Source organism: Lepisosteus oculatus, chromosome 11 (genome assembly GCF_040954835.1).
Source record: "Lepisosteus oculatus isolate fLepOcu1 chromosome 11, fLepOcu1.hap2, whole genome shotgun sequence".
Taxonomy (NCBI): Eukaryota; Metazoa; Chordata; class Actinopteri; order Semionotiformes; family Lepisosteidae; genus Lepisosteus; species Lepisosteus oculatus.
Window position 1 is genome coordinate 38,573,041 of NC_090706.1, and position 16,432 is coordinate 38,589,472.

The following is a 16,432-nucleotide window of genomic DNA, read 5'->3' on the forward strand; positions in this document are numbered from 1 at the left end:
AAAGGACCCGAACCGCGTCAGAACCTTGCCGCCGTTCGACCGCTGTAGGACTATAGGAAAGAAGAGCGCTCTTTAATACAGTCTGTAGGTACATCGACAGATCTTTAGGCGGATTTTGTCTGTCGAGTACGGATAGTTCTTTTTCTAATCGGCTGTATCTATAGTTGGGTTGGTTACAGGTTCCAGTAGGTGAAATGTAGCTCTGTGAACCCTTCAATTCATAGCTCCTTGTCTTTACATTGAAAGAACATAGTTTTTCTGTTGTCCAAAAGGGGTTTTCTTTGTTGTGTTGGGAAATACTCCTTATATGGGCAATATTTCAGTGAAATGAGGCATCGATGCACGGGGTGTTTTTTTTATCAATTAAAATATATTTTTTTAAGTTGGTTAAAAACGAACCTTCCTTGGACAACAACCGATAATGACTGCTAGACCTGTTTTAGCATTGATAGTATGTTGTTTACCAGGTTGTAATTCTCAACGTGACTCAAAAGATTACATGGCGAACACACTTCATTTAAAATCGGTTTACTTTAAGAAAATGAGTTTAAAAAGATGATCCCAAGGTAGATTAATTGGTTTCCTTGTGATTTAAATGTTTAAAACATCAGTTGACATAAACGTGTCAAGTCTGGTAATACAATTAGGTAGCATAGTTAACATGTGACGACAATGTGTATTAGGTGTCGCAATACACATTGCAACAGTTCGTTTGGAAGTTATTTCCAAGTGTAAGGTGTGAGGTAGATTTCAAACACCCAACAAAGAACTCCTTTATTAGTGTGGCTCTTCCCGGTCCCGGTTCAATTTCTAGCTGCTTGCAAGCAATTGAAATGCTGTCAGGAGATACCAATGGTATCGACAATTTGTCAAAGTGTATTGACCTTTCGAAATAGTTTTTTTTTAATTCGAAAGTTTTCTTTCGGCGGTGACACGGAGCGCTTTTGCGTCGAGCTCCTTGCGAGCGCGTTGGGCGCTGCCCTCGCTGGCCGGCAGGGGGCGCTCGCCCTGTGCCGCCCCGCAGGCCGGTGCGGATGATCCCCGGCTCTCCGGCCGCGCTGTGATTGGCCAGGAGCGCTCGGCCAGCTGTGAAGCTGTGGAAGGAAAAGTTTTTTTTTTTTAAATCTTAGGAAAGGATGCTGGGGTGTTTATTCCGAGCTCGGAGAGGCGCAGGGCACTCGAGCAGCAGTACCGGGGACAACAATGAGTTTATAAAAATGTGCAGCATCTATGTGAAGGAGTGAAGACTTGACACGGTGTTAGGAAACGCTTTTCTTGAAAAAGAGGTAAGCTTTTTAAGAATAGGAAACCGCCTCCTGCCACTCAGACAGAATGTAGATTTTATTTCTTTTTATTCAGCTCGATACTCTTTGTTTTTTAACTTCGTGTTTTTTTTTTGTGGTTTTTAGCCTGATAATGGCAGAGATATCATTGCTGGGTTATGCCACTCAGCACAGCCTTAGGTAATAGCCAGGTGAGCGCTTGGGCGCTTGTCTCCTGGCACAGATCAGCGGCTTCTGTAATTCCTCAAGCATCAATAATGTGACTTTACACGATTATCCATGAGTGAAAATCTAATCATTTCCTTAAAAGTGACCATATGTCCAGGTTCTGTAAGACCAACCTCAAATATTGACGTACCTGCAGGGTTGTGCGGTCTCTTTTTTAAATGTTAAAATCACGTCAAGCCCAGGCTGCGTCTGCTTTTCTTGACTGCCGTTTTAATTTTCCAGATTCGAAGGAGTGCCCGATGAAGATGTTTCATAACGCGGAGTCCCTGACGGCTTGCCTCGCTGCGCTAGTTCTCGTCCTGTCCTGTGAGGCGAAGGGTAAGGACGTTGAATTTATTGCCTGCCTCGCATTTTTCCATCTCACCCGAGCTCTGTGCGCTTTGGGTTTCCGTCTCAGCTGCGCGTCCGCCGTGTGCGCTCGGAAGCGTTCTCTCAGCCTCTCCGCGCAGAGGCTGGCTGTCCGAAGCAGCCTTTCCCAAATAACCGACCCGGCACAGCTCTCCCCGCCCGGCGTGTGGGGCTACAACCCGGCGAGTGACTGGAATAGTTTGTGGTTAAAAGGTCTGCGCGTTCAGACTTCCGAGACAAAGGCTCGCTTGTCTCGTTCATTCTGCCTCTGCTGCGCTACATGATTCCTAGAGGGTTTTTTTTTGGTAGCCGCTTTCTTTAATAACATGGTTTTGGAACCGAGTAGTTAAAAAAAAAAATCAATACCGTAGGCTACAACATTTGCTCGGAGCGAGAGCTGGATTTAAGACTTACTGAGTTTAGAGTTTAGTGTTATATATGGGTTATTATAGGCTTATATATGGTAGATATGACATGCATTCATCTGAAACGTATAGCATCAGAACCACTATTTAAAATGAGATTATAGATAACATAGTTATCAAGGCTCCGTTTGATGTTGGGAGTTTTTAAAGAACTCGTTGTTTTAGTTATTTGTCAATTGATGGATCAGTGTGTAAAATAGATTTTTTTTTTCAAACGCTCGATCTCGGATTAGTTGAATCCAGACCGTGAATCGAGCGTATCCATTAGCTTAACAATTTCACTTTTAGAAATCCTGCTCTCGCCGGCTGTTCTTTTCTTTCTTGCCATGTTTCTGTAAGTGATTCTGCTCCTTGGGAAAAGTCCCATTATGAGCACAGCGATCCAGCGGTGGAAGAGCCCAGCCCTGTGGCTTTTACAAGAGCACTGAAACCACCTGCAGCCGTGGCAGAAATAAAGCACGCCAGTCATTTAATACTTGTAATAAATCAACCCGACTCAGAAAAAAGAACAACAACCTTAATCATATACAGAACGCTCTGTTTAGGTACTCACACTCAAGAAAACGCAATGTTTTAAAACTTTGGATTTTCGTTGCCCAGGGCTGTGTCCCTCATGTGCATTTCTTGGGACGAGTTGCATTTTTATTGCCTGATAAGGCAGTATAATAAACAAGATGTCGCCCCCAATCCCTCCGGTCTCCATACTTGGAAGTGGTAGCTAAAACATCGCTTTCTATCAAACCTGGATCATATCGACATTTTTAATCCATTTCAGCACCTCATGTGTTCAGTAATTGCAGGCACGAACGATGTCTTTAAAGCCATGGGGTGCTTAGGGTTTCGTGTGAATTCAGCGCATCAGAATTGTTGCTGGTCTTTGCCAATGGTGTGTTTAAGAATGACCCGTAAGGCCCTTCTGGATGGGGGCTCTTCTGGGTCAAGGTTGGCCAACTCCGTAAACAGTAAGTATTCAGAACACTTTCATGGGCGTTTCAGCAGCTCTGTTGGGAGCAAAGTTTAAATACTGACCCGGGGGACACGGCCCAGTCCCTGAGGGTTGGACTTCTAAATGTTTTATTGCCAGTCTTCAGTCATCAGCAGCTGAAGAACTAGGAACAGATTGTTAATGGGGTTCTCTTAAGTAGCTCAATTTATGCACCGTGAACTGAGGAAGGAACAAATGAGAAAAAGAGGCGAAAGCTTTGAGGTGTTGTGGCTCTGAGGACAGCACCACAGCTCCTGTTTGTCAAAGAGATCACACCAGCAGGAAACGACTTTTAACCCCAAACTCGTCATGCCTGGGTAGGCTGGAGATGTGGAAGTGCTACTCTAGGGATCTGGGCTCATAACAATATACTTCACCTTTGTATAAATGGGTCCGGGCATTCAAGGGTTAACCTGTGATCAAATAGCACCCCACACAAAAGCTTTCAGTTTACTTGACAATACAGAAGCTCTGATAAGCCCCATGCTATTCAGGTTTATGAGGACTATACCCATCTGAGTACTCACTAGAGTGAAAGTAAACAGATCGGAAAGAGAGAGAATAACAGCTGTCCTCCAGCAGGTCAGGTTTTGGCTGTTATAAAAGCCTGACATGTGCTTTTCCAGTCAGATATTCTGAAAAAAAAATCTGCACCTCCTCCTATAGGGCCATTTTTGCCACAATAAGTGTATTGATCTTGTGTCCTGTTACATATTAAAAAGGATCCATTTGAGTTACCTAGTTGCTCTTAAATAACCTTCCTGAAAGACTTCTGTGATACATTACAGCTGTGGTGTTGCTTTATAGGGGGGGACATAGGTGTAGACTTGGCTGCCAGTGTTTTATGAATATGAGGCACTGTGTAACAATGGACAGATAGGCACTATAACAAACAGTTTAGTAAAATGTCCAACAGTGAGCATTCAGATCCTCATAGATTGCTCAACAGGTCTTTAGTTTTTTTCACTTCAGTCACCAGAACAAGAACGTCTCGGAGGAGAATTTTAATAAATAAGCTCTTGCTCTCCAAAATACAAAAAGAAAACCTGCATCGTTTTTGCTGAAAAAAAAAACCCCACATAACTCTGTAGAAGCCGGCTCTGAAGTGACAAGTGTGGAGCGGCACACGGTCCTTTGCGGTAGACAGGCCAGGTCTGTTTTTTTTGACGGGAGATGGAGATCCACAGTGCCCAAGCCTGTGGCTCCTGCCAAGGTAAAGAGGAGTTCGTATAAATCAAAGCGTGGCGGACGACAACTTCCAGGCCGGTTGTGTAAATGTAAAGAATCGGAGCTCTATGCCGAGAGAGGCCGGGCTCTGACTGCACTCACGGCAAGACCTTCCCTGCTGGGTTTGGGGTTTTAATGCATCGGAACATGGCTAAAATTAAGCCTGAATCTCCTGAGAAATGTCCCGTTTTACTGGCATGGCCGTATATCAGCCTCCTTCACGTAGGCAGGGTTTCTGTGACTTTTCACTTGGGAAGCGACGTGTGAGGCGTTGAGTTTAGAAAGACGTTTCATTTACATCTGCACGGAAAACGAATAAGAAACAACACCTTTTGAAAGTCCTCAAAATGTCACCTGTGGCGGGAATCTATTTTAATGGGAACTGGAATGTGCTGTCGCATGACCGCAGTCTTGTTCAGGAGGATGCTGACGTTTCGAGAAACGTTTATGTGTTCTACTGGTATGCCACCAATTTCATGTTTATCTCTTTTTAATACCGTATACTGCATATTTATACCTTATAAACTCTTTGTCTGCCTATTTCAAAATGTGCAGTAACTAACTAAAGTACCTAAACTAAACCGCTAAACTTAAGTACCTCTTTGTCTGCCTATTTCAGCTAGATTAGTTCATTTTTAATGTACAAGGAAAGCCTCAGCAACTGGAATTAGTAGACATTTGTTTCTCTGACACTTGATTATGCAAGTCAAAATGACATGTTGACAGTGGAATATGTCTGTGTAGGAGTGTTGCTGTATTGAAATGACCAATATAGACAGAAAGCATACAGATCCCACATACCCACAAACTGTCATATCTGGCTGCTTGGCCCTATGTGTTTCTCTGCTTTGTGTCTGATGCAAATGGTCACAGTTGGCGTCTTATTTATGATATTCTGAGTGCGGAACTGAGGAGTGAATTCTTGGCCTGTATCTTGGAATGCTTGTTTGAATATGGTTGGCAGTCGGTTTATACACCCCTGTGTGTATTGGCTGGGCTAGCTCTCATGATGTGCTCTAAAGACTTCATTAGCACTGAGTAAAAGCCCAGGGACAGTTCCTGCCATCTCTGTGAGTGTGTGTGTGACCACCAGGCCGGGCGTAAGGGTCCCTTTGTCCTTTCTGTTTGCTGAGACATCAGTGCTGTTTGCACATCCCCTGAGCCGGAGGAACACACATCATATCTATTGTGTTTGGAGTGCTTTTTCCTTTTTCTCCAGAGGCTCTTGTAGTCATCCCAGGAATGCGAGATTTGGGATGGAGAGCTATTGTTTGTCGGTATTTTGCAGGAGGTCACCGCTTGGGTCAGCTGTTCTGTCTGGTTCTGGTCACTGGGAAGAGCTGGGAGAGGTTTCAGACAGGCCCACGATGGAAATACCAGACATGACAGCAGTGAGATCCTTATTGTTAGCCTGCCCTTGATCTGGGTTTGTATTGTCAAGATCTCTAAGCAGCGTCCTCTTTCATATAAACCAGGAAACGGCAGTCGCAGTGAATGATAACACTAGAGAACAGTAGTGAAAACAGTATCGTACTGATTATACCATGTATGGATTAGCATCATTAGCATCGATTGAGAACAGTGTAACAGACCTGCGCTAGACAACCTTGCTGTGTTCTCATTAGCATCTGCAAAGAGTGGAATTTCCAACAACACCGCAAATGTCCTCTTTGAGACACAAAGCCAGGCTGTTTGGTACTGAATGTAGTTCTATCTGGTCTCTTTCATGCTTGGGTGTAACACACAATGTTTTTCTTGCTTATTTTATCAGAGCCCAGTGCCTTATAAGCAACAGTATTTCTTTTCCACAGGCATTAGACAAGGTTAGATTTTAGAGCGCTTAAAGATCATGGCTCTTAGCACTCCGGAGGTGTCTGTAATTTCATCCAGGGGTAGGCTGAGGGTTAAGTGATCTACTTGTTTCGTGTGTTTAACATGTGTCATACCCTGAAAGAAGGCAGATGTCGGGTTACGCAGTCAGTGATCAGTGTCGTTAGGTGTGTTGACCTGATTGACAAAGAAAAGCCCAGCAGTGTTGTTTGTGGACATTCTTCCGAGATCTCTCCCAGGGTGGCTCTGTTTGAACGCCATCCTTCTGCACACAGCCATCACACTCTTCCTCCAGATAAAGCACTTTGCCTCACGCGCACGCTTAGCAACAGCGGAATCCTCGTGGATTCTTGTGAAAGAGCGACGAGACGAGACCGGCAGCAGGGGGGCCCTCTGTGCGCGCCCTGTGCACACAGAGTACTAGCCCACCCTGTGCGGATGGAGGGCACGGGGACGGCGGCAGGGAAGAGCCAGCCCTCAGCAGGCAGGGCCGGCCGCGCTCCGGAGCTCTCGCTGACACTGTGGCGGCGGCCCTCGTGTCATGGTTCCACCCTGGCCTCCACGCCATCCCGCCGACTCGTCTCCTCACTGCTGGAATGAGTCCAGCAGCCCTCGGCCCCCTGCCCCCTGTCCCCAGCGGTGCGTGTCATCACCAGACGCAGCCCTGATCGCTGCAGGGAGCAGCCCTGACGGGGTCACGCCCTCCGTCTGCGTCTGATGTCTTATGGGAGATGGGAGACAACGGCAGGTCGTCTTCCTGGGGCCACAAGGCTGATTTTGAGACTGATTAGTCCTTTCTTGTTTTTTTGTCCCCTTCATTCTTCAACGCCGGATGAACACCTTTAAAACACGAAACCGGTAGCTGTAATAGTGTAATTTTCAGAAATTTTCAGCTCCCGACTTTCCACCATCCACCTGCCATTCACTAGTCCAGATGAGGAACTGTGGTGGAAACCTCGATCTCTGTATGGATGACTGGTGGATGATTAGACGTTATGCATGTATTTCAGTATAAGTAATGGAGTGGTTATGAGTGGTTGCTATTGATGACTAAAAACCTCTCCTGATGCCACACCTTACCCCCAGTGCTCTCCTGACATTCAAACCACAACCCACACTGGAAATACAAACAGCTCAAATACGGAAAAGGTATCAAAGGAGCTGTGTCTTAAATCCAGTAAAAGTCAAAAACTGTGGATGCAATTCAACATCAAAGGAAGCCATGAATAGGCTGGCTCCCTGCGCACTGCAGTATTCAGGACTATTTTGTTAAAGAAAGGAATAATAAGCTGAGGTTTTAGGTGAAGACCTTCATCAGAGCTCGTTCTTCCTTCAGGTGTGGGGCTGCCTCTCCTGAGCACCTGTAGAAGCTTTTGGGAGTTTTCTGCCTGGTTTCTGAATGTTGCCATTCCAATCTATTCATCGCTGTCACGCTAAACCCAGCCACAGCTCTGGGTGTTTTTTTGTCCTTAAACAAAAGAGACTGCGTTCTATCCAAATTGGTGGATTAGTACTAATCCGTTACCATCCCTCTCCTGGCCCGCCCCCCTGCCTGACTTCCTCCTGGTGGGACATCACCTTTTTACAAACTTTGATCACCCACCTGCCACTCTGTGCGTAGAGGCATGTGAGGCTAGGTTTATTAGTGTCTCTAAACTGTCCCTATGTGTATGCATTCGAGAGAGCGGCTTCTTGAGTGTGGTCACACCTTGCGCCCTGTGCTTCTGGGATAGATTCTGCGTTGACGCAACCAGGGGTTAAACAGCCTTCTAATAATAGATGGCCACTGGGCAAGGAAGCTTGAATGGCACTCTGTAACGGGCTGGATAAGAAGCCATGCTTTAAGTATCTGACGGTATTAGTCCATTGTCAGTTAATTAGCCTGATAACTGAGCCCTGCAGGCAGTGTCCTCTCTTTTTACAGCAGCAGAGTGTATCAGAAGGATTTGCATGGTCTACAGAAGGAAACCTTGGGTAACAGAAGCTCTCAGGGGGTCTGTGAACAGGCTTACTGATTCAGTGTAACCCTTATTTGCAGGGAGGTGCGATCAGTAATGAGCACACAGTGAGACTGTAATGGCTCGTATTGAGACACACTGCTGGGCTGCAGTGTGCACAGTAGCTCAGTTTTCAGAGTGCTGGGCTGCTTTGTGATCAGAGGTTCAGTATCTGAGTGCTGGGCTGCAGAGTGTTCAGTAACGGAGTGTCAGAGTGCTGGGCTGCAGTGTGTTCAGTAGCTCGGTGTCAGAATACTGGGCAACGGTGTGATCAGTAGCTCAGTTCAAGATTGTTGGACAATAGCATGTCCGGTAGGTGGAGTATTCGAGTAGCTTACATCAGACAGCAGCCAGGTGTGGTGTACTATTGTCAGGATGCTGGGTTATGTATCCTTGTTCCATTTGGTATAGTGTTCTGCCAGAGCCTTTTTTTCATCACTGGGAGCACAGCAGCGAGCCAGGTTTAGGCCTTTGTTCTGCACCAGACTCAAGCATGTCAAGTAAACAGTATAGTTTGTCTGGGTGTAATGCTGACAAGCTGTCAGAGCCAGAAGACACAAACCAGGCCTGAAACCCAGGCTTACGTACTGAAAGTCTCCCTGATTATCTGCCTTTGTAGTCTCCAACATCGCTGGGCTCGTGTGCATTTTTTTCCCTTTTTCTCATTACAAAAGTGCGAGTTTCCTGTGATCTGGCTTGAGCGATAGCCTTATTCACCAGCAATAAGAAATCTTCATTAGCTGCTGTGGCTGCCTGAGCCATGCGTTTCTGTCATATTGTTGGAAAGCATGCAATCTTATTGTCTGCTTCAAGCCAGCACTGGACAGCACTGGTCTTCTGTTCCCAATTTGTCTGTGAGCATTACATTACCTGATGCAGGAGAGGTGTAAGGGACTATGTCCTATGTACAGTAACACTTTATTCTGTTACCTGTCTCTTCTGTTGCAAACTATCCTTCTGGGATAAAAATATTTGAATGCTAAAAACTATCACAAAAAGGAATCGGGACCTCCATTCTGCTTTATTTTGCATGTTCTGCATTCTTGCTTATCTGCACTGTACTGGTTTATATCCATTAATCCCTGTGTGTGTCTCTTGGCTGTTTTCTTGCTTGCCCTGCTTGGTGTTTTAATAAGAAAAAAAACAGCTTGCTGTACGAAGTGAGTGTGAATCTGAATGTGTTCCTGGTGGTTTTGCTGGTGGTTTTTTTATTCCTAGTTAATTAGCAGATGTTGTTTTTCATTCTATTTATAGAAAGGAACGTGATTATATAGTTCAGGATTAAAGGGTTTGTAACTGCACTGTCTTGATTTTTTTTTGGTGTGTGAATGTACAACATGCGCTGTTTTGGGGAGGTATGTCTCTGTGCTGGGTGCTGGGATCATTTTCTTCTCGTTCAGTGCTTTTACTTGGTTTGTTTCCTCGGTTATTAGATAGTCTCCTGCAGACCTGTCGTTTGTAAATGCATTTAACAAGTGCAGTAATATTGCGTTGAATTGCAAATACGTATACAATGACTGGCTTATTTACAGTAATAATTACGGTCGTATTAAAAAGGAAGGGGAACAATAAACGGAATGGTATATAGAGGGCACGATTTTTTAAAAAGAAGCAATTCGCCAGTTGAATTACATGATGTTAATTAAATGATGATTTGTATTTAAAATAATTCGTTATCAATATATAATTGTGCTCGAGCAGTGTTGTCTGGATTCATCTACGAAGAGGGCTAAACGTGCCTTTGCAATCATATGTCAGACAGATGGAGTTGTGATTGAGCTCAGCCGTGGTGCTGAGTCACAGTGGGTCTCCCCTGTGTGGATGGAGTGAAGTCTTGATAGAATCCCACCGAGTGCTAATGACTGGACCTCGTGAGTCCGACTGTCGTGAAACTCAAGATTATTTTCAGCTGCAAGCTTTTTTCTCTGCACAAATAAACATATTTTCTTACACATTTTTTTGTTTCTTAGCAGACCCATTAAAGAGGAAAAAGGCAGAGCTAGAATACAAAAATGCCTTTGTAGTCGAAATGTGCACTTGCAAATCGCTGTGGTGTTCCAGTGCAACATAGTTACTTTGAGTAAACAAGGCAATAATGAGTTACATTTGGCATAACTAGGTCAAGTATAGTGCTATTGTTCAAAGTAATACTATAGTAATACTATAGTATACTACTATTTACATCTGTGTATTATGCATTTAGATTAATACAATTAAAAGCAGACATGGCCCTTCTAAAATATATTTGATATGATCGGACATTTACCTTCAATCCTAGTTGGCACGTGTACTGTGCCTCAGTGCCCCTACCGGGTGTTTCTTTCGGGAGGATGACTGAAGAGTCTCTAGTGGCAGCGGAGGTGATTCTGTAACACTAGGAGTTAGTGGGCGATTCCTTACAGATGTGTGGCTGTGGGCATGTGGGAACAAACAGAAATGAAAAGAGTGCCTGGCAGGAGGAGAAGGAGTGGGGTCATCTGGTGCCGGGACAGCTGTGCGCGCAGGCACTGACCTGCCTGGCTCTGTGTTTGCGCAGCTGAGCGGGGCTGAAGGTGAGCTCTCATCCCCTGGCATTGTTCCTCCGTCTCCTCCAGACAAAGCACAGGCAGAGCGCGGCGGAGCTCCACGCACACACAGAGCTGGGCCAGGTGTGGGGACACGGGCGGCTTAGTGTGTATGCGGGGTCCCCCCTCCAAACGGGAGGTGTGCATTTGGTGGGGGGGGGCTTCTTTCAGAGTTCTTTGTCCTTCAGAAAGCTCAGATGAGTGACCCTTCAACAGAGAGGAGTTCCACCCCTGTGAAGGAAGCTGAGGGGCGGACCTCCCCACCCAGCAGAGCCCTTTCACAGCGAACCCTGAAAGACATGCCTTGAAAAGCTTTTAAGGAATAAAAGGAACAAGAAAATAAACCAGTCTATCTACACTTCCCTCAAAACCCCGCAGTTTTCACGGAACGTCAGCGCATTCTGAAATGGAACTTGTTGGCTCCTAGCAGCTATACTTTGGCATTTAGCTGTGAAGTGAAGAAAATGTGAGGGGTCCCTGCATCTGAAAGCTTCTGCTCTCTGGTTGAACAGCTAAACGTGGGCAGGGGCAGATCAAAGTGTAAGCCTTTCAGGGGCCTTCCATTGATTGAAACTGGGGGTGCTTGAGGTTTATTAGATGGACCAGAAAGCGTACCTGGTCCATTACAGTGGAAGAAAGCGTTGATCTGCGTTCACAAGACTCAGGCTGTTTGTTTAAATGTTTTTTTCTGATCAGTCAAAAGAACCTTTCCTAATAAAAATGCACACCCTAGGTTTGCTTTGGAAAATGCAGGGTGCTCAGTGGAGTCTGGGTGACAGTACTTCGATCACAATTCTCATCGTATTGCAGAATCCACTGGATAAAGTCTCTGTGAGTTCTTTAGGCAGAAAGTTTGATCCCCTGCTGTTTATGGTCTCAGAAGAAGGACTAAATTGGTTCATTGATGCAAACTAGGACTTGGTTTGGATAATTACGAACATGGGCAGGAAGAGGAGTAGAATGAGCCTCTGGTCTGGAAGGTATGAAAGCCTTAAGCATCTGCAGCTCTGGTGGCACAAGAACGCGCCAGGAATTTGCCTCCACGGCTGTTCATTCGCATGTTTCACACCACACCACACATTTCAGACATTCCCAGTCTCTTGCCAAGTCACACGTGACAGATCCACAATCCACAAAGCAGGCGGATCAGGACTGTCAGTGACAGGGCTAGTGTTGGCGAGAATCGATTGCTTACGCCTGCCAGGTGGCTGGGGGCGAGACAGGTGACTGGCAGGGTGAGACAGATGAGCAGCAGCCCCCGCCTTGCTGAGAGACAGACCGCTGACTGTCGAGTGCAGCAGGGCGTGTGGAAGCATGGCCAATGACCGCCCGGTACTGTCTTGCCATTTCCTCTGGACAGTATTCTGTATTTTTATTATCAGAGCACATGGTACTAGGGAATGGCAGCGCACGGAGGCATCTGGTTTCTGTGTGGACATGAAGGTCTGTTCAGCTGCTGTAAGGGCAGCTGTCTCATCGGCAGAGAGCAGGGTTCAGGCACAGTGATGCCCATTTGCGAGTGCGTTTTCCTGGCTTCCTGAACATAATAAAAGTGGCCCAAGTCAAATACACCTGCAGGCGCAGGCTCCTTCTTTAGAGCCTGGATGGGTGAGCATGTGAACGTGTTCTTAATAGCAAAGCAGATGCAGAACAGCAGACGCCTTGCGTCGTGCTGGAGACCCTATCCTGGAAACCCGTGGGGGGGGTGACTTGGAGAAGGAGGTCCTTCCCTAGCCCCTGATGTTGCAGGTCTTCGCAGCAGAATCAGCTGGGTGCCACTGTTGGAAAGATCCGATTTAAACTGAAAGAAAAAAAACCCGGGACAGGAATGCGAGCTGTTCTGATACAAAGGTCTATGGTTCCTGATGTATTATTCCCTGAAAATAAGGTTAAACCACACTACTAGAGTTACAGGAGCAAGAAGAAGAAGTGTATAGACTGCCTACAGGGACTCTTAAATTAGCATACTGGAAGACATCTGTGACAGTTACCCAGTTCTTGCTATCAGGAGTCTAGACTAGGACTGTATATGTTTTGGCACTGCAGTGACTTTGTTTCTTGTGTATCTGTGTGGCTGTGGCCACAGGTGACTCCGGAGGTGGTCTGAGCACTACGTGTGCTGATCTGTCAGCTCCCACCCCACGAACGCTCAGAGTTCAAATTAGCCCTGGATTACGAGGGCCCAACTGGTCTGCGATCTGGGACCAGTCCGGTGACCCTGCCCGGCCAGAGCATGGAGCCCTGGTTTGGCCACAAGGGGCAGTGGAGGGGTCTGGGTACCCATCATGCCGTGCTTTAACACGTTGCCCTTTGCCCTGAGCTGCTATGCCAGGACATAGACTGGCACGTCCCCTTGCTTCAATGACAGCACAGAGAGGAAAAAGACCACCCTGAACCCTGAACGCTACAGCAAACAGCGACTTGACAATGTGGCATTGTTATTGGACCACACGGTATTGGCTGTGGAGATAAAAGACAGAGGAAGAGAAAGATCCGAGCGGTCCTCCTCTCCTGCAGCTGTAGGTTGAGTTCGGCAGGCAGGCTGTTGGAGAAAGGCTGGCAAGGGAAGCTGGCACACAGAGGTGGCGTTGAGAGCCGGCTCCAGCATGATGACTGATGGCGCTATTCTGTTTAACATCCACAGCCGCCGCTGCCAAAGATATCTCATCTCAGCTGCGGCTCAGAAAATATCCCTCAGGACAGGAGGGCCTATGCAGGGAAGACTGGCTCCTCCGCTCTCCTGGCAAAAACCCGGTGCTTGGGAGACGGAGGGGATTGTCGCGATGAGACTTAAAACAGGGAGGGGCGGCGGCGGCAGGGGGTTTTTTTTTTAGATTCATTTCAGATTCTGCTTATTTGTCGTCCTCATTTCTTCATCTGATCCGTTCTAGGCAGCTCTCCACGGACTGCGATTATCCGAAGACAATGCATTGCATAAACAAAGAAAACATTGTACATCCCAGTAATGTACTCAGTTACGATGTGTAACGAGAGCGCATGAGGTTGTGTCATGTTGATTGACGCTTTCCCGTGGCCTGTTATTAAATAAGGGCTGGCTTGCCCACAGTTGTTAACTTTGCTACATGTTATGAATTAGAAATACGCTCTTTTTTTTGCCAGACTGTAGTGTTGATGAGCTTGTAAAAAAAAAACCAACACTAGCTCCCTTTGTTTGAGAGGATAGCATTTATGACAAGCACACGAGCGAGCTGGGTGCGCTGGGCTGACTGAAGGCTTTTAACACCACCATGGCTGCAAATTAATCATCGTATCATGTTTTCATGTTATATAGGAGGTGTCGCCAGGCTTTTTTTCCCCTACAGAAGGCCTCTAGAAAGGCACTGCTTTGTTGTATGAAATAATAGTGCTAGCAATGATCTTGTCACTTCCAGTGTGCAACTACAAAGGTCTCGGACGAGCGACTGAAGTAAGGTCGCACACGCAGCCCCACGTGGAATGCGAGCAGCTTGTTTGTTCTAGCAGGGAGCAGCCCTGATGGAGGATCTGGAGGCTGCAGGAAATGTGTCTCCACTGAGAGGCCTCAGAGTGCCGACTGTCAGGCTGATTTATGGGGCTGCGATAATGGAGGGGTGCTAAGAGCTGGATAAGGCCCTTCCAGCTGCTCTGTGTCCACCGCTGCAGACAGCTGGACCGGGGACAAGGGGACCGAGCTCCTGAGGCGAGGGGGGGCCAAGGGGCAGACAGGTAAAAAAAGGGCAGATGCCGACAGAGGTTGAGATAGGACAGAAGGATATGGGCCCAGGGTGGCGTTTATCCAAACCTGACACTGTCCCTGTAAGACTGACCATGGACACCTCATACATTTGACACTAATCTTTCTGTCACTGATACTTCCCGTGCCGCGTGCTTACTCTGAGCTGTGCTGCACAAGACTTTTCACAATCTGATTTCCTGCAATAAACTGTTATAAGGACTTAATGACAGTCCATTAGAGTAGATTGTGGTGTTATCCAGAAGTGCTTTAAAATAACGCGCATTTAAGAATTGTGACACATGGTGAACCGAAAAAAATAATACATTGGCTTTTGTCAATGTATTTGCACACTCAAGAGGTCAGTGCTCTCAGAGGAGCAGCCAGAACCAGCCAGTCTGATACTGCACCAGTGGGGCTGGAGACAGGGGTTTGTCTGGTGTAGCTCTTATCAGTGAAGGCTAAACGCCATCACAATGGAAAGACAGGGCTCCTGTTTGCATTGGGATAGGAAATCAGAGATAAGCTGCTGCAGTTTCTTTTTTGATTAGATACAGAGAATCAAAACTGCAGGAACTACAGGGGGTGGTGGTGAGTGTAAATATTGTCATATTTAATGGGGGGGGCAGCCAGGTTAGCTCATGCCGGCAGATCCTGGCTTTCCTGGAACAGATCCCTTCTCTTGGCTTATGACTGATTGCAGATTAATTTTTGAACTGACGGGCTTGTATACACAGCCTGGTGGACTTTTGATAAGAAAGAGGCACACAGATACCCTTCCTTCTTACCATGCAAAGTATTTTTTTTTTAACGACGTTGTGTCTGATTTTATGGAAGATCTGTGCAGTTCAGGAAAGCGCTCAGAGTAATTATACAGATTTACATGTATGCTTATGCAATGGCACTGGAATTCTGGGTGCAATTTCCGACCAGGCTCCAGCCTGAGATACAGCCTGTTTTTTTTTCCCTTGAACTAATAGACAGTAATACTAAACTAGCATGATATCATTGCTTAATTGTAGCAATTCTAAGTATCTATAATTCCATAACTGTGGTGAAAACATGTGCTAATAAAAAATGACCTTCTGACATGGATGATTTTCATAGGAGCTTGGCTTTTTCAATATTGATGGGGGTGTTGGAAAATCTTGACGAAAATAACTTATCGTAGACATGTGGAATTGTCCCGATTATCTTTCGAAACCCACAGAAACGTATTGAGACATTTTTGCTGAAACCTTTAGGTTAAAGTCATGAGTGAGATGAATACAGAATTCACCAAGAAGCCGCTTGGAGAATCGTAAACTTGCATTGAAAGGACACTGTGTCATTGACGTAGGTGAGACAAAGAACCCGTCGTCAGTACTGTGGACATGAGGCCATGCAGCCAGTCCCTCGTGACCTCTTGTTGGTTTGTGATCATTCTCGGCCAAGAGCCGGCTGATGACAGTGCCGGGCCTCCCTGTGGCACAGACGGCGCACGTGCTCCCTGCAGCGCACTGTGCTGGGTTCAGTTTCAAACCCCCACGACTCCTCGCAGCCAGAAGGTTTTTCCAGGTTCCCTTTGTTCTGAAACTCGACCCCCGGAGGTAGGCGGTGTCTCTCGGCTCGTGTTCCAGCCCCAGCTCTCGCTGGCTTAATTGCCCCGGTTTATCCTTATTCTAGCTGGATAAATTTAATGCCTCTCTCTTGGCTCCGAAGTGATTTATAGGTACTGCGCCTTGAGACAGGCGCACCTTTTAAGTGGTCCCCTGTAAAAGACCTCGCTGTCCGAATGGGAAAACCATGAGATCCATCAAGTTAATTGAGGGCCCTCACTGAAGGAGAGCCAGG

At 46.4% G+C, this 16,432-nt stretch overlaps 1 protein-coding gene across 1 annotated transcript in view; it reads left to right on the forward strand.

Annotated features, from left to right (window-relative positions):
- Nucleotides 1–1,151: 1,151 nt before the first annotated feature.
- The window catches only part of fgfrl1b (fibroblast growth factor receptor like 1b), a 37,647-nt gene continuing 22,366 nt past the window's right edge, over nucleotides 1,152–16,432 (forward strand). Inside the window, exons 1-2 of the mRNA XM_069196180.1 lie at nucleotides 1,152–1,286; nucleotides 1,734–1,829. Of these exons, the coding sequence (XP_069052281.1) occupies nucleotides 1,751–1,829 (79 nt within the window). The 5' untranslated portion in view covers nucleotides 1,152–1,286; nucleotides 1,734–1,750. The remainder of the gene's footprint in view (nucleotides 1,287–1,733; nucleotides 1,830–16,432) is intronic.